Raw genomic sequence first — 24,006 nt, forward strand, 5'->3', positions numbered from 1 at the left:
CGTTGCGGGGGATTTGTTTGGTTGTTGAAAAAAAAGCCCTTTTTAGGACTTGTAGGGTAACGAATGGCAATGCTGTAGCCAATGAGGTTTTAACTGAGGCTTGGCTATTGCCCGTTACCCAGCCATGACTGGAGCTTTTAGCTCGATAACACTCCATCCACACAGATTCTCTTCATTCAGATGACGGGATAAAGAGTCAAGGACTTAGTCCATCGCCCAGTTCTTTTAAGAACTTTAAGAACGGTTACGTTGCGGGATGGTTAATCAATCGACCGTGAGATGTAGTGATTGATTCATTCAATCCAATACCCTTGGAGGGTAATGGATGGTAATGCTGTAGCCAATGAAGTTCTAATTGAGGCTCGGCTATTGCTGTTACCCTCCTGCCATGATCAGAACTTTAATAGCTGAATAACACCTTATCCCTACACTGTCCTCTACAGATAACGGGGAAGATAAAAAGCATTCTTGTTTCGTCCCTTTAAGCCAGTCCTTATAAGGACAGTTACGTTGCTTAAAGAAACGCGTAATGTGTTATCTGTTTAGAAGCCTCTCTTTCCTAACTTGGTAGCAGTAGCAATGCTATTTTTATAAGGATTTATTATAGAACAAGGAGATTTGTCTAATAACCGGTATTCCGTGCCTGTACATGTAGATATGTGTGATCATGGAATTGGCTAGCTGATCTTCAAATGAAAAACCATGATAACAGTTCTCCCTGTTCTAGATTGGATTCGAACCCCAGTCTTTCCGTCCAAAGGGCTTCGAAACTGACTGAGCTACGGAGGTTCAATTTTAGGTTAGGTATACCAATTAAAGCATTTTAAATCACAGTTTGAATTTTTTCTGATGAATTCGTAGTATGAGTTAATAATAACAGTGCAATATTAGTAAGTGAAAACTTTTCAATGAATGCAGAAAAAATGAATATATCAATAACGAATAATTTTTACTACCCCGAATAAATTTAAAATTTTGACAATCGATACTCTGTTCAAAATTTCAAGCGAAAACGTTTTTCCTAAATACTAGTCATAATCGCTGGGGATGTCATTTGATGACGTAGGATGAATTGCAGTTTAAGATTAATCTTCAGATCGATATCTGCTATCTATCCTCCGTATTATGTCACTACTAAAAGTGCAGCTCGAAGAGGTTAAATCATCCGTTGGAGAACCGACGATGTCATTAAATTGACAAGAAATACTGTCACACAGCTGTCAGTTGAAAAATTGTTCGTACCATTAAAATGTCTAAAAATATTATAGAACTCTCTTCGCAAATTAAAACTGGCTTTCCAAAGGAAAAAAAAATCAAAAGAAAAATGATTTCGTTAACGAAATGTTTGCAGTGTTTTAACTAAATAAAAGGGGAAAATTAAATTTGATGACTTTCATCTTGAAAGTCATTACGTTTACTTTAATATCCGGAATGAATATTAGCATCAATTTTCAATTTTCCTCACGATCTAATAAATGTTAACATCAAACAATTTCTGCTGTTTCCCATTGCAATGGTCTCTCAAATAATTATTTGAGAGAGAGAAATAATTATAATTTCTAACTTTAGTAGTAAACAGCGACTGTTATTTGTGCAAAGAAGGTGCAAGTCTTAATATACTCTACTGGATAACGTCCTGAAGTTATTTAATTCCTGTGGAAGATGCTTCTTCGATTAATCCTCAAGTCCAGCATCGGTTTTAATGTTTGTAGAGTTGAAGGATGTTACCTGAATCACCACTTCTTTTCTTTTATTTGCATCTGTAAAAATTACAGAAATTTCACTCGCTGGATATATTTTTATTACTAGTTAATTTGAAATGTAATTTTGTTCCATGTTTTGAACTATATGTGCAAGTGTGTTCATGGGTATGTTTGGTTTACGGTGTAGATAAATATAGTAAGCTATAATAAAATTTTTCAAGAAACTAGTCACGGTTTATTTCTGTCGAAACGTATGCATTAATATCACGATTATTTATTAATATATTATCAACGATCATTCTTCTACTATGGCCACCATTTAAATACCATTTGAGCATTCTTGAATGCCAGTTTATCATTACATCAGCACGATGAAAATTTTGCGTGTAGAACTCTCAGATTATAAAATGGAAGCAAATGATGAAATTTCACTTAACGATCGAGTTTTGATTTTCACAATCCAGTCGTTAAAGGAAAGTTAGTTGGTTGGCGTTAAAATTACAACGAAGTATCTAAGGCCATGAGGTAAATGTTTGTGTCGTAATTGCACGTGTGTTAATGCTAACTAATATTTAGTTGGAAAGTTATTATAAATGGTTCTCGTTTCCTAGACAGCGTTCAGACTCATGTCTTTTCGAACCAAAGAGAAAGTGATGATCCTCTGACTGGTTACGGCTGTCGTTAAAGAAGACTGTAGGTGTATTTTCCAGAGATATCATAATAACATTTATGAATATGAATGAAAGTTTTGAGATGCAAAGTTTTTCTTTTTATTTAGGATGAAAAAAGTCAATTGCGAGTTCTGGTCGGTTCGCCTGTTTTGTAGTGTGAAAAAACTCGCGTTTCCGTAACGAAGAAAACCCATTTACCTCCGTATGAGACCAACTAACTTACCTTCAGATATTCCGATGAAAACCCTAATAGAGGTTCATCGAGTCCTAGAGGGGAGGGGGTTCTTTGCTTAGATAGACCAAACCGTGGTCTTTCTAAGCAAAGAGGCATAAACCGAATGAGTCAAGACGTCGCCACAAGAATCACCGAGTTAAATTTATTGAGCACAGTAATCTTTGTTTGTCAACGTGTCGCGATATGGGAGCCTACGGATAAAAATGGTATGAGTGAGCATGCGCACAAAACCTATGTAGGTGAAGAATTACATTAGGTAAACATCTACCATTCAGTTGTAAAAATATGGTCATCTAAAATACCTGCTTTCCCGCTGTGAAGAATCCGTATTTTATATTCATAATCGTTGTTGTCGTTAGACAATTTTGATTTATTATGTCCTTCTCAAGAAAAAAAAAAAGTGAACTCTCATAAACTAATAAAGTTAGGATTAGAATTTATTGATAAAATGTTTGAAATAAAAAAAAATATAGTTTAGTATCTTAAAAAACGAAATTTACGTCTAATTTTTAAATGTTCCTTCTCAAATTACACACGTCGTATTAACTGATCAGGCCTAACTTCTGCCTACTTAATATCCTTGGATTTGACATCATTGTAGTCATGGTTTAAGAAGTTCCATCAGATCAAAAGCAATTACCCTAATTTTTTAAAGAAGGATTTTTTCCTTATTTTTTTTTTTCTTCGTTGGCAAAGATTTATTACTCTGTCAGGTTATCGATTGAAACGTCCAATAGTTTTCTACACGATTTTGGGGACAGCTAACATTTAAATTCGAAGTTTATTCTGGAGAAATGTTCAAGCGCGTACGCACACATACAAACAGCAACTCTCCTCGTGCACTTCTTGTTCACCTGAAGTAACGGGGCATATTATGAATGCATTCTCTCTTTGTTTACGTGACTGATGCGAACTGGAACGAGAAACAAGAGATCCAAGGCACACAAATGGTTTTTACTGTCAATGTCAAAACTATCCAGAAGGCAACAGATGGATGGGAGAGAATCTCAAGGAATAACATTTTACAGATCTATGGAATAGGAACACAGGTGGCTTATGAGTCTCTTTTCTACTTTTGTAAGAAATGTGGGGGAGGAAGTGGGGATGGATAGAAATGCTAGGCTACTAACTAAATGTCTCGGAAAAATCGATTACTTCGTCCTCCGTTTACGAAACGTGAGTACGTTTTGTTCCACCGTCAAAAACATCAGTCTGTTGCTGTCATTTTCTCCTCCCTCCTTCAATGTCTTAGATCTGGGCATTAAAAAAGGGACTAAGAAGAAGAAGAAGAGTGGGAGAACACCCGTGGGCAATGAAAGGCAGTAGCAAAATAATGGCTTGGATTTTGAACGGCTCATTTAGGCTCTCGCTCAAATTTTACTGTAGTAGGTGTAATCAGAAAATCGTTAATAATGATCAAAAGTTGAGAATAGCTCCACCCTCCTTGCTGAAATATTTCGTCTCTCGAGAGAGAATGTCGCTACCGTGGACATTACAGAATAATTACGCTAGAGAATTCTTCTAGAAATTGTTCTAACTTTTGTGACATTTTGGCAGGTGTACTTTCAGAAAACCTTCAGCATTCAAAACAGAGCATTTTTTTTTTACTTTTATAAGTAAACATATCTACGGTTTACATATATATCACAATAGTTAGTAACCTTCTAGTATTTTTTTTAGAAAATTCAACGTATTATCTGTGCACTATTTAATTTTTGTTTGATTGTTAATGAACAAATAACAGAATGCCTTTTAATCAAAGAGATGACTGAGAATTATTATGCATTAATGATTAAGAAATGCGTGAAATAAAAGTGTTTACTTTATGATCTAATTTAGCAGATTCGTTACGAAGTACTCTCAGATTTCTAGGTGCTAATCCACTAAGAGTTACAGACCGTGTCGAACGCACATTTTTCATTATCATATAATATTTATAATGACTAATTTGAGTAAATTTATTTCTCAAATAAATTACACGCATATTTATGCAACAATGTAACTTTTTCTTACAAATGGATCAGCATAGGTTACAATTAATATCGTTATAATTTGCCGTGATAAAAATATAATTCATTTAACAACAACAACAATAATAATATACCGTAGTTTGTTGACTGTGGTCTTTTTATTTCATGTTGTTCTTGTTATTCTGTAGGTTGGACTGAAGTAGTGTTTTAGCATGACTGTAGAGTGACAAGCCTTTTATCTAAAATGTTTTGTGTTCATTGATTGCAGTTTGTAGAGTGGGACCTTTGTTTGTTCTCAGAATATCAGTTTTTTACCATTTTATATTTGCGCACATATGCGCAAATATAAAATTATATGTGCACATATGCGCATAAAAATACACATTTTTATGCGTAATACTGTATAAAATGTATTATCATAATCATGCATTGATTTATATATAATTAATGCATTATTATTTTTTCTCCCTGTTGGGATCCATTGTGATGAAACGGAATTAGATTTTATTTTCAAACATAAAAAAAGTGTTTTCTTGCTGAGCACGATCATCTCATAAAAATTTCATGGATTCTGTCTTAAATTTCAAAATATTTGTTAGACGATGTCGGTTAGTTAGTCTCTTGTGTCAGGTGGTAACATTTCAAAGAAGATCACATTAAACAGACTTCGCTCCTCACCATTAATCGCTCTGAAAACCTCTAAAACTGAATAATAAAAACGTTTTATCATATTTTCTGATTTTTGGTTTATTTATTCCACAGCTCAGATGCTCTTGAAACTCGTAAAGGAAACAAACAAAAAAAAAAGATAATTAAACTGATCTGAACTAAGTAACTAAGAATCAGGAAGCAAATTTTAGAAAAAATATATTTGCGTTAATATGCTGATAAAGAAATCTGTACTAATATTATGGTCCATAATCGATATTGCAGAAGTAAACGAAAGTAAGATGTATGACAGTTCATACATGCAAAAGAACTGTCTGGACATAATATATGATGTACGTAGAGATTCCAAAAAGCACCTATGATAAAACCAGACGGTCACGTAGAGAATATAAAATCAGTCATATAAAACTGTATATCCCTCGAATAAGTTTCAGTATTCATTTATATTTCCTCTAGATTGAGTAAAATAATTTCTAATCAATACAGCCCTTTTCATACAGTGACAGTCTGAATCGCTATAGAATTATAAAATGGGTTTCTCTCAATGCCTAAACAATAAGAGAACAGATTGATATTTCTTTTCATAAAATTTGTTGATTCACAGTATATATGGTTGGATGCATGTATGTGTCAGTGAGCGCAAACATCATATGTAGTACCTGACACTGATTTATGCATTGTGCAAGAGGCGTTGACAGCCATAACGATGCTTGAAATAGATGAAATGCTAATGAACCAAAATCTACAAGCAAGCTTCCGTCTTTCTAACACACACACACACACACACACACACACACACACACACACACACACACACACACACACACACACACACACACACACACACACACACACACACACACACACACACACACACACACACACACACACACACACACACACACAATCTGATCTTTAACGCTTCAAACTAAAAGTACTGATAAATTAGCTGTGCCACGTTTGTTTAACTCAGAACTTAAAGAATTCTCTACCCCCCCCCCCTAAACAAGATATGGATTAAATTCCCTTCCACTTAGAAACAACTCCAGGATAAGGTGGTGTTTCTTATTTCATACGTATGGAATCAATAGAAGTTATGATACCATTGTATAAATCCCAAGTCAGACCAATTTGGGATAATGGGTCACAACTCTATTCACCCAGGATTTTAATGGATCTCAAGAGAGAATAGATAGTATTTCCAGAGGATTGATTAAGTATGTGAAATGATTCGGCCACACACACACACAAATATATGTATATATATATATATATATATATATATATATATATATATATATATATATATATATATATATATATATATATATATATATATATATATATATATACAGGGTGTTCGGGATAAATTTGACAGTTTCGTAAGGAAAAAGAAAATCTTCTTTGTATCTATTAAATTTAATGAATTGACAAAAAAACATTACAGGCAGAGTTAATTACAATACTATCAACAAGATTTACTCAAAATAACCACCATTAGCATCGATCACAGCTTCAATTCTGCTTCGGAACCTCGAACAAGCTGATGCTACAGTCTCCCTGGGAAGGGCCGCAAAAACTGTTTTAATTTTATCCATTAACTGGGCTTTTGTATTACTGGAAGTGCGATTGGTGTCTTTTTCAACTGCGCCCCATACAAAATAATCCATGGGGTTAATGTCTGGGGAGTTTGGAGGCCAAACATTTGGACTGGTGAAGTCGTAGAAATTTTCAGACAACCATTTTTGACTTTTCCCAGAGGTGTGGCAAGGGGCCGAATCCTGCTGCCATACATACGGCCTACCATTGGCTACCCTTGTTATCCAGGGCTTGACTACAGTTAGCAACTCCACGAACAAAGCCCGAATTCCAATGCCAGGGTTCTTCAACACCTGTTCCTGCAGATTTGCGAGGAATTCTGCTGTACGAACGCAATCAGATCGTCTGCTAGGGATCTTTCTTCTTGCTACATCCTCGTAGTCACCATTGCAAGTCTCTAGTTCATGCCTGATTGTTTTTACTGTATTCAGGGAGCATTGGGCAGCAGTCGTAATATCCTTATTTTGATGGCGGGCACGAATCATCATGATACAAGTTATTCTCTTCCATGATTCAGGTGGGTTCCAGCTATCCATCCTTTCTGACATCTTCTATATGAATGAAGAAGGGTCCAAACTTTTAAATGAAGAGAAGTGTGTGTTAATACATGTAACTTACGGAAAAATATAATTAATTATAAATATGTCAAATTTATCCCGAACACCCTGTATATATATATATATATATATATATATATATATATATATATATATATATATATACAGGGTGTTCCAAAATTCACGCAAGAAATAATTTTGATAGAAAACACAGGTTTTTAATTAAAAATTGTAATTTCTTATTGATTCATAAAGTATACAGTATAGGGTTATGCATGGAATAATATATCGAGTAAATGGCCTCCATGGCTTTGCTGGCACATACGCACTCTTTTATCGAAATTTTCCATGACCGTTTTGCATAAATGTGGCGAAATTTCGTTGATACAGCGCTCAATTTCCTCCTTCAAGGCGTGGGTGGTCGTGGGCTTGTTGGCATAAACCTTAGAACCCAAAAGAAAAAAGTTCAACAGCGTTAAGTCACATGATCTGGGAGGCCAATTCTGATCACCAAAACGGGAAATTACACGACCAGGAAATGACTCATGCAGTAATTGAATTGTTTCTCGCGCTGTATGGCATGTGGCACCGTCTTGTTGAAACCATATGTCGTCCACATCCATATCTTGCAATTTAGGCACAAAAAACTGGATTATCATGTCGCGATATCGAGCACCATTAACTGTTATTGCCTTACCAGCCGCATTTTCGAATAAGAGCGGACCGATGATGCCTCCAGACCAAAATCCGCACCAAACAGTGACACGTTGTGGATGCATTTGTTTCTCAACAATCACTTGTCGATTTTCTGAACCCCAAATGCGACAATTTTGTCGATTAACGAAGCCATCAAGATGAAAATGAGCCTCATCGCTGAAGATGATTTTGTTCGAAAAATAAGCATCCACTTGTTGTTGTTCCATAATCCATTCAACGAACTCTCTTCGCTGTGTGTGATCAGTAGGCTTCAGTTCTTGAGTCAATTGAACTTTGTAAGCATAAAGATGCAAATCTTTCGTGAGAATACGCTGTAGAGAGCTTCTCGAAATGCCCAATTCAAGACCACGGTGCCGAATTGATGTTCCTGGACTCTCAGCAACACTCTCTCACGAACTGCTTCGATGTTTTCTGTTGAACGACTTGTTGAAGGACGGCCGGAGTGTATAAGATCACTAATTGATCCAGTTTCCTTGAATTTTTTAATTAATCTTTTCACAGTTGATGAAGTTAAATCACTATTCCGACCATATTATGTAATGAAAATTGCGAACTGTAGCTTCCAAACCTTCATTATTTTTAAAATATTGCTCAACAATGAAAATGCGTTGTTCTTTCGTGTAGCGCTCCATTTTTAATAACCCTGAACTGTCAGCTGTCACGCTGTCTTTTTTTTCTCGTTGGCAACACTTTACCGCACAAATGGCGCTAAATTTAAATCTTGCGTGAATTTTGGGACACCCTTTATATATATATATATATATATATATATATATATATATATATATATAAAGCCTGAGTTAGAACTTCATTGGCTACAGCATTGCCAACCATTACTCTCCCAGGATACCCATTTTAGTCGCCTCGTACGACATGCATGAGCTAAATTGGGGTTATTCTTATCCCGGCCACCACACGGGGTCTATTAAACAGCATTATTAGATGCATTAATAAGGGTAAAATATATGAATTAAAATAATTGCTGAATTTAAATTAAATCTTTACCAATAAAATTAAAGATATATAAGTTCTTATAAAATGCTAACATTTTTATGAGTTATATAGTTTTTTAATTTATAACATTTTCTAGATGTAAATTAAATTATATTTTAATTTATGTAAGCATACCAATAACAGAAATATGACGTTTTATTAAATTTATATATAGACCAACCTAATTGCGATTTTCAGTCAAGTCATACCACTTAATATATTATATCGATAACAGCAGTACGTTGAATTATTCTTATGCTGTCCATTCTGATTTCAAAGAAAATCACCGACTACACCTTTTTGCGTTATCTAATAGAACTCATGTTCGTCAAACAACATTTTTCTCTGTCTTGGAAAAAGACGTATAACCAATTACGGAAAAATGATTGTGAAGTAAATTGTAAAATATGACTTCACTTCCCATCTTCTAAAAACGACTTGGGAAACGGAACTTATCAAAGTCAGCCAGGTTACACTTCAAGTAGTGTAAGTGCAAGAATAATAGGAAAGAGTTCTAGTTGTGTCAGTTTAGAATCGATCTTTATGTTATCTGTCTTATACAGAAAGATGCAGGATATAAAAGATTTTGTTTCTGGCTAGGACATAAGTCTAGGTGGGCAGTAAACATATGTTCACATTTTACGGACTTCAGTAGCGAAGATCCATCAGCTATGCTTTATAATACTCGAAATGGGATGAGATGTACTACAAACATTTTCTCGTTTGTTGCTGTGGTCTGTATTGCTTCTTCAGTACAAAATAAAACTGCGACTTCTTTAAGGTAAAACAAAATAAAATAAAAAAAGACTAAGAAATATGTAACATGCTTGTTGACTTGAAAAAATACTTTAGAATGCTGTGTGAAGCAGATCTTCTAAGAACTGCTCTAAGTTTCAATTCCCTTGTCGTAAAGGGCAGAATCAGTCTGAAGACATGATGACGAAATGGAATATTTTCTGTTTTTTCCCAGCAGTTTATAGCACTTATATTCAGCTTTTAAAGTACACTGGAAAGGGAACTGTAGAAGCGGATTGAGCAGTTCTTCTGCTTCAGGTGTTTTTCTTCTGTTTTTAAAAATGAAATTCTCGATATGCTGTAAAAAATAGAACACTAAAAATTTCAGTGATTAAATATTTTTATTTCTCGCCTGCCATAAAGGGATTAAAAATCAATTAATTATTTTCGATAATATATTATCGGAGACTTTAAAGTGTTTTAATAGTTCTATGCTTGGTATCTAGAACAGGGTTTTCGGATTATGTGAAAAATAAATATAAACTTGTATAAAATTAATAAAAATAGAAGAATTAAAACTGAAAAACTAAACTCAACTTATACGCTTTACATTTATATCTTTCGTGGAGGAAGTCGCAAATAAAAAAAAGGTCTTTACTGGGGTGTAACTGTTAAATGATTTTGTCACATTTACTATTTAATCTGCAATGTTTTGGAAATAGTATAAACTTGAACTAATTTTAGGCTATTCATTTAGACTTTCTAATAAATATAGAACTTCAGATTATTTTCCCCGCCAGCCATAGCTTTGTTTATAAGTTTTATAATTTTAAGGCCAATATATCACTTGTATTACGCTGCTTGGAATGATGGCTGAGCTGGGTACAAAGAGGAAACATTCATATTAGGTTTTAATATCGTTGGGTTATATATATTTCAAAAGCAAAATATGCATACAAGTTCTTCGAAAGAAACTGGATAAAGAAATGAATGAGTTTAAGTATACGCTAGTCATATCACTATTTAAACTACTAATAAAACTCACACAGTAAGATATAATATAATACTTACACAGAATGATAAATAAAGAAATCAGTTAATTTTAAAATTTAAACGAGCAAAACATAGTTTGGGTTCAGATTGCTTCCGTTAACTCACAATTTTTATTTATTTATTTTTTTATGTAGCTCCCTCTCACGAAAGGTATTTCTTTAAACTTATAGTACATTTGTGCTGTACTTCGGATAAGTATTATTTTTCAATTAATTTTATATATTATTGTATTGTTTATTTATTTTTACATAGTTCGAAAACCTTGCTGTAGAGACCAAACATGGAACTCTTTCAAACCACTTCAGGCCTCCTATAAGAGTGATGTTAGTCTCACACTGGGTAATAAAATTCATATCCTACCTAAAGACAATCACAAACATCCATGCCCACGATGGGGATCAGCCTAATGTTGGGGATCAGGTACACTAACCATTGAGCTAACCAGGTCGTTGGGGATCAGATACTCTAACTAGGTCGGCAGTTTGTAATATAGAGTAGTGTTTACATTGAAATTACCAAAATAATTAAGTAATATTATTTAATTATGATTTACAAAAGAAAATTTATTTACAATAATAAGGGAAAGCCATACGTCAAAAGACTTTTCCTTGCTCCTGTTTTTTCTTAAAATATCGTTGAAATGAAAGTCTCAGTAATTCCTTGAAATAATCATTTCTTCATTTCTTTTCTTCTGATGAATATCAACTGAATGTAAGACTCGAAAAGAATGCAGATGCGGTGAGTACATTGATTCGTTGATTATTGGCATAGCATTTATAAATTGTACTGAATAAATAATGATATTAGATATTATTAAACTTAGATAATATACATATTTCAACAAACGATGATTGATATTAAATGATGAACTTTTGATATATTTAAACATGCTTAAAAGCGTGATTTTAAATAACAATATTATTTAGAGGCAATACAATAACGATTGATCAAATCCACTAAAGAATTTTTAACTATAGTTGTTCTTTGACATTTAGACACTAGCTCATTTCGAATCTCCATTATCCGAAAGAAAGAGAGAGAGAGAGAGAGAGAGAGAGAGAGAGAGAGAGAGAGAGAATGGCTAGCGTGTTAAACATTAGCGAAACATCGCAACAAATGTACCTAATTCTAGTTTCTGTGGTCATTAGTGGTAATGAAAACACCAAAATGATTACTTTCACGCGAATATCCAACGCTAATTCAAGTGTGTGTCTTATAGCTTTATACCAGTCCCGCATTAATGATCAATGAACATCCGGGAACTTGTTACTGATTATAATGCTCTGCGGCTGTTTTGTTCCTTTCTGAAGACACACCTTTAAGGCTGACGTTATCCTTTTAGAATAAACCACTTTTGACAGAAAATACCGAGGGTGTGGTTCCTGGCGTTAGCTGCTGTATCGATGGTTTATTTATTATTTAATATATTCCACAGTTATTGCCGCAGGTGTGACTAGAAGACTTCATTAATATTTCACCGTTTGTCATTTTCAGCTGATCCTCCGCAGTTAATCTCCGCCTTCGAGGAACAAACATTCCACCCGGGATCTCCGTTATCGCTGAGATGTGTGGCGAAAGGTCATCCGCTTCCGAAAATCACCTGGAATGCTGACGACGAACCCCTCCCTATTTCTAACAGACTTAGATTAGGCGATTTTGTCACACAGGACGGAAGCACTGTCCACAGTTTCTTAAATCTCTCCAACTTGAAGGTAGATGACGGCAAAGAATACGCCTGCAATGCTGAAAGCGAGTTTGGGAAAGTGGCAAATCGTGCATCCATTTACGTTCTTGGGCCTCCTATAGCAAGAGTGACAAGAAACAAAACTGCCCTTGTTGGAAGTACAGTAACGCTAAGGTGTCCCGTTGCAGGATATCCCCTGCAGACATTCTCCTGGGAAAAAGGTTAAGCATTAGTCGTAGCTTCCAAAATGCTTTATTATGTGCATGAATGATGATGATAACTGAATTTCTTGTTTTATTATCAGTTTCTTGTTATAAAAGTTAACTGTTATTACTCTAGTATCATATGATTAACTCCATTGCTATTAATTTAATTACTGAAGGTCCCTTAGAGACCTTTATTAGAGACATTACTGCAGCAATAGGAATCTTATGTCACCTTGATGATAGTTTCCCGTGCTTTCCTCAACAACAACAAAAAAAAGTACATGGAGATCTGATGCTCATCACTTAAATTTCTTATTAAAATATTCTTACGACATTTATTACAATAGCATTTATAATACATTCATATACATTTATTTGACATTTGTTCATGCATTGCATTATGATTTTGAGCACATTATTCGACATCCCTGAAGCTTTATCTACATTTATTATTCAATGAGAAGGCTATGCCAACACTGCATTCAAAAAATGTCTTCTATATTAATATGAAAATAAAAAATATATATAATTATACTACAAGTAAAAACACTTATATTTTAAATTCTCTGTATTTTAAATGGTAATTGTAAAGTATTTTTAAATACTAGGGGGGGGGTTCCGCCACCCTGACGCCTACGGCGCCCAAACCCCCCGAGTTCCGGACTGGTAGGCCGGTTCTCCTTGAATTCTGATGACTCGAATTTTGAAGACTCGAAAGAGGGCTTCCGCCCCTCTGGCGCCTACGGCGCCCAACCCCCAGAGTTCTGGACTGGTAGGCCGGTTCTTCTTGAATTGTGATGACCCGAATTTTGAAAACTCGAACTCGAAGAGGGGGGTGGTGCCTTGCCCCTGGCGCCTACTCCCCCCCCCCGAGTTGCGGACTGGTAGGTCGGTTCTCCTTGAATTCTGATGACTCGAATTTTGAAGACTCGAAAGGGGTGCCCCCCCCCGGTGCCTGCGGCGCCCAACCCCCCGAGTTGCGAACTGGTAGACCAGTTCTCCTTGAATTCTGATGACTCAAATTTTGAAGACCCGACACTCAGGGTAGCCCCCCGAGTTTCAAAACGTTTCAAATAACTTGACAAAAAAAAAGTGACACAAAAACGTTACAAAAAGGCTTATCATTTTATATTATAGAGTAGATTAATATACCAAGAAAATTTATTATTAATATTATATCAATATTTAAGGAGAAAACAGAATTTTTCATACTTTATGCCAGATTGAAACCCAGAGGTTTTTGTGATAAATACCGAGTGACCTTTTACGAACTGAGCATTTAAATTCATGTTAGTACTTACGCTCTTCTTGATGATTCGTGTTCAAATTTCTTGAATAAAACGTAAACCGAACTGGAATGAAAATAAATAATACAGTCTTTCATACATATTTATTTGAGATCAACTAAATTATTTAGTTAATAAATTATTTACACGCCAACTTACTGCCAGCTGAAGATAGCGTTGTCAAAGGCACTCAGGCCCCAAAAATGAAATGATCTTAAGAACAAGAATAGTCACGTGTATGCTAGCTTGAGTCGTTGAAACACCACCATCTAAATAATCAATTAAATTTGTAAATTATTAATTTCATTTCCTGTTCACTTCCAGAAACGTCAACCGGAATCACTATAGTACCTACAGAAATCTGAATAATAAAATTAAAGAGAGAACTTGTACCTGCAGAGATTGATTATTGAGAACTCTTCGTTTACTATCATTAAGGAAATACAGTTTGTAATAAATGTTGAATGCTGTTGTGCATCAAGATCTTGAATCTAAAACTCGATTATAGTAAAAGCAAGAAACAAAGACATGAAACGAAATGACCTGGAAAACAAAGATTTTTGCAATTGCAACGTTGAATGAGCATCGTTTTCTAAAACCCCCTAAACAACTTTGATAAGACAGCTGTATTATGCTCTGAAATACTCATATTATGCAGTAAATTAATTTAAAAAATTAAAGTAAATTGATATTTAGAAAGAATGTTACAACTATAAACATCATTAGACTTTTGGAAGTATGGGAGTGGGGAAACATTTTCATTCATCGTATCCACGTAACAGTAAGCAGCTACATTTTAGAGATACTTTAATTTGCAGCCTACACAGAGGAGTAAGATGGGTTGAATCCCCTTCGGACACGGTACAAGAAAATTTTAGGAGGTAGAAACAAAATTCTGCTTAAAGAAAACCTGAAATGATTAACTATAAATATAATCACACTGAGGAACTTTTCCTAGCCTTTTTTTTCAGCATATTCCTGAGTTAGAGAATCTCTAGCACAGGCAAGTTTTTCTCCCTAAAGAAACTTAGGTCTTTAATTCATTTCAGCAAAAAATAATCTTAAGGTACTTACGGCTACATACAAATAAAGCTTGTTAGGGATAAGAATGATTGCACATCTTATCTTGCTTATATAACAGTAGAAAACGAAACCTCGTTTTATTCCTTAATAAAGGATATTTCGTTTTCTACTGTTTAATCACATATTCATCACAGGTGTATCAGAAACGGATAGATCTGTTCACAGAGCCAGAAAGTTCATTAAATCCTTCATTTGAATTTTCAGAAGGGGAATGTACAGGATACAAGGATACAGGATACACCATGTCGCTATTGTGCTGAATTGCATATACCCATAAATAGAGAAAGGAGTAAAGGATAAAAATACATGAATATGTTTTGAGAGAAAAAAAGGACCATTACGGAAGAGTTGTATTTAACTAAGACTAGTTTTATTTCTAAAATAAGAAAATCGAATGTCCTTGATTATATTTAGCACCATAATAAATGTGAAATAGGGGAATGCTGCTTATGAAGAGTTAGAACTTTTGCATGAAAAAAGAAATAATCGTCTAAGTCTAAAAATTCACTTTATTTGATTTTATTTATTTATTATTTTTTTTTAGAGTTCACTTTGATACCACTAGACTTTGCAAACATAAGTGATCAACATTCTATGCGGATCCTTAGGAAATTTTATGCAATTCAGAAATGCTTCAAGACAAGCACAGTTACAAAAATATCGGTTATTCATTGCTGGGCACAAAAATGAGTAGTTTCTTGGATAATATATAAATAAGTGAAAAATAAAATAAATAAGTAGTTAGGAAAGTGAAAATGAAAAGCTTAACGCGATACAAGGAAATAATTTCCTTCGATTGTATCAAGTTTTAGATCAGTTTATTTTGATCCTTGCGGTCCCACATTCTCTTGCTTGTTTGTTTGTTTTTTTCCGTGCCATTCTTAAACAGTTATCACCAGGAAACTGACAAAAAAAAATTAACACGACTAATTCCCCATTTCAGTGTAAAACCCCTATAAACAAAATGCTGATATAAACATTTCTTGCAATATTTCTTAAAATATAACGAAACTTTTATTTATAAAGTTCTAATATAGATAAGTTAATAAATCATGATTTTAATGGAAATTCTGATGTAGTACTCGGATGCTGCTGGTATTCTGTCTTATGAATCCACATTTATAACTAGAAATATACATCAAAAATAATTGCTAACTTAATTGTATTTATTCTTAGATGGAGAAAACCTCCCGAATAGCCATAGGCATGAATTGAAAGCGGATGGTAGACTAGTGATTCATTATGTGGAAAGAAAGAAAGACGAAGGGATTTACTGGTGTTCGGCATCTAATCCTCGAGGGGTTACAGCTAAGGGAAAAGTTGATATTTACGTTGTAGGTAGGCGATTGCTTCTTTTTTGTTGTTATTGTTTTGCCAACTGTATAAACGATTTCTAAATATTAAAAAAATGCTAAAAATAGCGTTTAGACAGTTATTAATTACTATGGTTACAAATATTCTAATTATTTGAGCGAGTGATCGTATTTGGGTTCTGAAATATTTTTATATGTTTCAGCGGGCCCTGTGATTGATCCTTTCTCATTTCCTGGACATATCCGCGAAGGTAGGCGTACTAGTCTCCAGTGTGTTGTCTCAGCTGGAGATCCCCCTGTCAGTTTCCAGTGGTTGAAAGATGGAAAGCCCCTTGACCCTTCGGGACTTGGAATAACAGTCGAGGTTATAAACCAGTTTGCGTCCACGGTATTTTTTGAGAGCGTCAGTCAGAAACACAACGGAAATTACAGCTGCGTTGCTGCTAACCCTTACGCTTCAGTCAAGCACACTGCAGAGATGCTTATACAAGGTAAGAGCAAAGGCTTACAGTGTATACACAACGGGTTAACGATATAATGATCTCGAAACCTGCTTCTATCAGTGTTATATTGGCTCCGATTGTTGAAATACGTATGGCTAGAGGGTGAGGAAGAATAACTAAGTTAGCCTAGTTCATGCATGATGTTGACGTAAGAGATGATATGTATATAATATGTAGTAATTAAATAAATTACTACTTTATTTTTAAGAAAATAAGTCAATGTTTATAAATATTAAGTTAATTTTATTAGTTTATTAAAGACACCTCTTTTTGTTTTGTATTTTAATAAAGGAAGATACTTCTCGGCTGTGCTGTTTCATCGAAATTTCTCGAAGTTTAATTAACAATGCATCGCCAGCGGATTTCATCATGTTTAAGTAAACATAGAAGCAGTTCGCTAGCTTTGGTTGCGCTTAAATCAATACTGCACTTCTGGGTTATCAGCTATCCATAGGAAACTGCATCATGAATATTTATTGGCATTTATCATAATAAATTCAAAATGGAAAGATTTCTTTTCAAAATTCGGCAGCGCGTTTCAAACCCACAGGGTATATTCTAATGTTTCTAGATTTAAACATATTAAAAAAGCAAATTTAAAAATATTTAAATAGAATGTTAGCGATAACAAGCCATCTTAACTGTATTTAGCCTAAACTTAAATGAATACAGTTTACCATCAAAAATTTATGAATTTAATATTCGCAATTGAGTAGGTGGTATTTCTAATTTTTCTTGCATGTTCCGATATCTGTAAGGTTTTTTTTTTTTTTTTTTTTTTTTTTTTTCACAAATAGATATCCGTTATTCTGAAGTAGTAAGGATTAATATAAGAATAGACGATGACCATGAGTGGTTAGCTTCTAAACACCTAATAAAAATTACAATTCCGTTTTTATCGACACGAAGATTTAAAATGATCATTTTATTTAACTTTATTTAATTTCTTTTTTTTGCTAAAATTGGACTTTTCAACTAATAAAACCAATTAAATAATAACAGTAATTCTTCCCTACCTTGTGAGAATTTAATTATATTCATTTGGGACATTTTAATGACAAAATAAAATTATGTTTGCAGTATATTAAACCACAAAATGGCGGCTCTGTGTTGAGTTTTTGTGACAAGGAATTATATTACTATATAAATAATACACTTTTTTAAAATAATTTAATCCTCGATTTCTATAATTTTAAGATTACTTTACTCTTTTATTTCAAATCGAACGCACTTATACGTTTTTTTTTTTTGTTTTTTTTTTGTTAACAAATTTCACCAAGCTGTTTATAGAAAATAGAAAATAACTTCCAAATTCTTCAAAATATTAATCAGATGACGTATTACACCTTTTTTTTGTATCGAATGTTATCTGTTTTTATTTTAAATTATCCAAAGGCTTATAATTATGGGAATCATAGGCTCTCAGATTTTTGTGTTCATCTGGTTTGTTTTATTTTTACCGCTTGTCACAACCTTGGTCATTTGGTCTTTTGGTGACCTATTTACATGAGGACCTTATGCTGAGGACAGAAACTAGTGTGAGAAAGTTCACTACAAAGAAGTTTAGCTGAATTGTTTGTAATCACAGCCCATTCAACTTAAGGCGCTGCGAACTATGTTTAGTGAACTATGTCCAGTTAGTTCACATGATTACCTAATTTTCATGACGAAACCTGACTTTTGCTGAGGGAAAAAAAAAATCGCCTCTGTATGATACTGCCGGGCTTACTTTTGGTTTAAAATCACTTGAAGATTCATTACGACCTAAACAGAATTAAAAACCAATTTATCCAACCCAAAATCACATACCCTAATGTCCTTGATCACTGGTCGGGTATCCTGAAATATAATGAAGAGTTTCTTATACCATAAAAAGGAAGGAATTGTAACAGATGTTTAAAATTATAAAACTTATTTGGTTTGTTCATATGTTTACAATAAGCACTTCTAGGAGAGAATAAGCAAATAGTTACACTGCATACAATCAGTGGGGAAACCCCCCCCCACATAACTGGTTTAACATGGGTGTGGTCCGAAAACAGTCTATCGAGAACGAGATTGCCGTTGTTTGTCTGAGAAGGCTTGTACAGACAAACAGAACCTCCTTCAATTGTCCGAAGAATTTAATGAAGGCTGTTCACCGAACTACGCTCAGGGAATTGAGGATGACTGGTATTGGTAGTCGCATGCCAAATAAATAAATAATTATATAATAAATAAAACAAACAAATGAATAAATAATTATATGTTATTTTAACAAAATAAATTAAAATTTACAAAAAATAGTTCACCACGAACACGCACCAATAATAAAAGTCTCCTATACGAAACCTTTGATTTCTGCGAAGAAGCGGAAAGTTCGTGTACAGTAGTGTCAGGAACAAACAACGTGGTTGGACACTGCAGTACTGGAAAATGTCATGTGGTCTGACAAGTCACAGTGCACCATGAACCGTCGGTAGGCAGAGAGCTTGCCCCCATGAAGCAATGAACCTTGTAAACATACTCAAGATTCTGGAGGTGGCGTCATGGCGTGGGACATTTTCTGTTGGCGCGATACGGGTTCCCTTATATTGCTGGAATGTTGGGTGTCCTTCAAGGAATATCTGAACATTTTTTCCAATCAAGTCTATCCTGCAATGTGGACTTTTTATCCAGCTGGTAACGGTTGTTTCATGGAAGACAATGCTACTGTCCATCGTGCAAGAATTGGTCAGTAGTAGTTTAGCGAGCATGAGATCACTTGTTACATAAAATGATCAGAATTCAAATTCGACCTTCAACCTGTTAATAAAAATTCTTCTAATTTGAGCCGCAGTTAATAATTGATAATGAATATTAGCAATCTATCACTTTTATTCAACAGCACAAACTCTGCTAAATTTGAATAATTACATCTCACTTAATGAAAAAAAAAAAAAAACTGGAGTACATTTTAAACAGCATAGACGAAGTCAAACAGTTATATCTCCTTTTTTCCTCTGGATGTTTCGTCACCTCAAACTGTCCTAGCGTTGCAGCTAACTTCGACCAAATTATGGATATAGTTGGTCCTTTCTCGCTAATGAAGCTGTAAGAACTTGGTAAAACTGAATTAAAATAAAATGAGATTGGACGGTTGTATGTTTGGTGTGGAGAGTTCATCGCTATCTCAGTAGACTCATTTAGGTTGCGCATTTCAACTAGTTTTGACGTCAGTTTGAATGAATCATAGTCATTCTTATCTTCCTCAGGTTTCCTTAAGAATATATATATAATATATATTCTTAAGGAACATATATATAATGACATTTTTTTAAAAAAAAAGTACTATAAGCTTAATGTAACAACAACGTGTAATAATAAAAATAGCTAAGCAACCGCTTCTTAATTGCAGTCTGCTTCTTTCTCAGCCCTTATCACGCATTATCACCACATGATAAAGTGATTAATAAAGTGTCCCAATAAACGTAGCAAAAGATTTTTAAAAATATGAACGTTTATGACAATATAATCGGAAAATATTCAAGCAAAAACGTTTCTTATTTTTTTTCTTCCCTTTCTTCTTTATTTTACTTTAGTTTGCATAAAAAGTGTAAAATATAATACTTCAATTGTTAGTTACTTCATGTTTTTTTATCTTAAAAATTTACTCACATATTTTCAAGTCTTATAATTCGATATTTCGAGAACAAATGATATCAGACTAAGCATCGACTATCACAGTTTGCTGGTGGTTAATGCTTAGTCTGCTCATGGTTAATGCTCCAAATTCAGAGCCATAATTCGGAGGGTTTGAAACTCTTTATCTTAGTGCTGCCTGGAGGGAGCAAAGTATCCGAAGGTGTATGCTTGTCTAATCGCTCTATTTTGCAGGTACATAAATAAATAAATAATAATATTTGCTTGTAACTTGATTATATTTTATATTTCATAAATAATGCAACACATTATTCAAAATGCTGAACATAAAACTGGCCAGGCTCGTTCCAGTGTCGTAAGAAAAGAGTTTCCTATAAAAACGGATCTAAAAAAACTGGGTTCTCTGCCTATTTTAATATTATTTTATTTTTCATTGTAATAATAGCTCACGGACCTCGTTGTTTCGAACATAATCAAACCAAGTTAGAGAATGTTTATCAAGTTATTTGTGATGACTTCAATAATGAGATAATGAGAAAACAAATAACAAAGTGGAGAAACATTTCTCTTTGGGATGTTGGAGTGAATCAATATTATGTGTGTGTGTGTGTGTGTGTGTGTGTGTGTGTGTGTGTGTGTGTGTGTGTGTGTGTGTGTGTGTGTGTGTGTGTGTGTGTGTAAAGATATTGGAATAGTTTGTGTATTTTTATATTTCAATATTAAAACAAAGTAAAAAACACTGCTTAGTCATTAGTGTCGGCCGGTGGAAATTTTAAGTGCGGTTGCTGCATATGCAAAAAAAAAAAAAAAAAAAAAAAAAAAAAAAATTGTTCCTAATCAGTAACGAATTTATTAATAAATAAATTTACATATTAAAAAATTGCTTTACTAAAAATATTTCATCCTCATCACGAACAAACATCAATAATAAAAGTTTTGCATCTCACAGAAATAATGCGCGCATGCATACAGTTTATCTGTAAGCGACACTTTCCCAAAGAGCAGTGTCAGAATCACTTGTAACATGCAATGACAAGCGCAAACGAATATCGGCGTTAGATCGCAGTGCATTTGTTTCGTGTAACGATAATTGAAGAAATATAATTCTTTTCGTTTTTTCAACAGTGACAGTCGTCATAATTCAGCCTTGTATCTATAATAAATAAATAATTATATGTTATTTTAACAAAATAAATTAAGATTTACTAAAAATAGTTCACCACGAACACGCACCAATAATAAAAGTCTCCTATCTCACAGAAATAACGCGCGCAAGCATACGATACACTGCCCAAACGACAGTGTCGGAATCACTTGTAATGTGCAATGAGAAGCGCAAACGAATATCGGCGAGTCTAGATGCAATTGGCCGAATGTGATGATTCTGACACTGCGTTAGATCGCAGTGCATTTGTTTCGTAATCTAAAGCGTTAATAGAACAATTCCAATTATTAACTATTCAATTAATGTCAAAACATAAACTGTAAACCTTTAACATGTTGTATTGCATTTATATAATGTTGTAAGCATTGTTATTATTTATAAACAAACAAAATTTAATTTTTTAATTTTTTCCATGAGGGTGCTGCAGTGTCGCAGTGCTTGTGTACGAGCCGCCACTGTTAGTCATACTATATTAGGGTGAAAAAGGTAATTTCAGTGAAGTAGCATGCGAACAGATTTAAACTAAAGCTCTGATCCTCGGAACGAAATCTGTCATGTAGCTAAGCACAAACCTACTTTGAATGAAGGCCTGCTGATCTGAAAATCGATAAATTAGAATTTTTTTTCCCTGCAGAAATATCTATATGCCCGTCAAATAACAGTGTTAATAATCACTATAATTACTAAAAGCGATAGTTATAACAGGCTCTCGCGTCTTCAAGAGCTGATGAGATTATGGATGGTTGATCAATCATTTTTGTTGCTTATAATGTTCCTTTACGCTATATCACGCATTAACCATTATACCATTAACTTTTTTTAGATGTATTTATTTTTATTTATATAGAAAATCAATCTCTTATAATCTAGTATTCAAAATTTTATGAATAATTGAAGAAAAGTAAAAGAAATGAATTGTTTATTTATTTATTTTTATATTCCTATAATGTTTTACAGAATTTTTTGTTCAGATTCCATTTGCTTAGAACGTGTTATTTAATATTTTGCATAACCTTTTTTTTTTAAAATCTCTCTTGAGTTAAAAATAGCCTGGTGAGTCGGTAGAGGTCTATCAATACGCTAATTATGTTTTTAAAAAATCAGATACTCGGAAGGTAAAAGCAATATAATAATATTGTATTATTGTCGTTTTAGTTCCTCCTCGATGGCAGATAGAACCACAAGACAGCGAAGTAGTTCAAGGAAGTTCAGCTCGTATAGACTGTCAGTCCGATGGCTATCCCCGTCCGGTTATCAGATGGAAGCAACTAACAGGTTATTATAATCTCTCTCTCTCTCTCTCTCTCTCTCTCTCTCTCTCTCTCTCTCTCTCTCTCTCTTCTGTATGATATGTGTGGTTTGGTGGGTGGGTGGACGTACACATCGTTATCTCGAAATTACGATACGCACAGAGTATTGGCAAAATAGGTCGCGCTCTACTACCACGCCTATCTCAAGCAGAACCAATCAACATTGTGCAGAAGGTTAACTTAGAAATGATAAAGGAAAAAAGACCACCAGATGCGGAAGCCAAAGAAGGGGAAAAAATAGCATAAAGATAGTGAGGATGCAATGAAAGCTTGGAATGACTACAGATAGCGAGAAAGGAAAGACGATTCTAGAAGCAGAATATGTTATTGACGATGGCTGCACCGAGATGTGCTTGTTTGTTGTGATGTATTGCATTTGTTTCTGAGTGTCGTGGCATAACATTGTTGGGTAGGCTTTGGCATAACCAATACTATTCCCAAATTTCTCATAACTTCGTGGATCATGAATTTATTTAATTCCATTAGGGTGATATCAAGAAGAGTATTATATCTAATGTTTCAGTGATAGTAAAATATTCAACTGCATATTGTAATATGTATTGAAATGGCATGTTCGGTTTACTTTGAATATGTAATTTTATAATAATTTATTTCTTATTATATTAGTACACGATTATTACTAAAATAAAAAAAATCAAAATATAAATAATCAAATATTTATATTAATATTTTATTAATATATTAATAAATCTGAACAATTTTGTTCAGATTGAAAATAAAAAATTGGTGTATTATTGTTTTTTAATAAAATTAAAACATTTTAGAATTAAAAAAAATAAAAATATCTTATTTGATTTAACTTTTATAATATTTTAATTTAAGATAAAATCCAAACATAAATCATTAATTACGTATATAAGTTAACTCTTTTTGCAAAAATCAAATTAGTTCTTCCTTAGCGAGTGTGAATAA

The 24,006-nt window shown here is 33.8% G+C and overlaps 1 protein-coding gene across 1 annotated transcript in view; it reads left to right on the top strand.

Annotated features, from left to right (window-relative positions):
• Positions 1–24,006, top strand: part of LOC150097489 (cell adhesion molecule Dscam1-like) — a 396,227-nt gene that overhangs the window by 292,366 nt on the left and 79,855 nt on the right. The window contains exons 7-10 of the mRNA XM_090407275.1: positions 12,397–12,807; positions 16,338–16,499; positions 16,678–16,965; positions 22,919–23,038. Coding sequence (XP_090263401.1) covers positions 12,397–12,807; positions 16,338–16,499; positions 16,678–16,965; positions 22,919–23,038 — 981 coding nt within the window. The remainder of the gene's footprint in view (positions 1–12,396; positions 12,808–16,337; positions 16,500–16,677; positions 16,966–22,918; positions 23,039–24,006) is intronic.

This window comes from Typopeltis vanoorti, chromosome 17, assembly GCF_054136105.1.
Source record: "Typopeltis vanoorti isolate ZY-2024b chromosome 17, IOZ_Tvanoo_1.0, whole genome shotgun sequence".
NCBI lineage: Eukaryota > Metazoa > Arthropoda > Arachnida > Uropygi > Thelyphonidae > Typopeltis > Typopeltis vanoorti.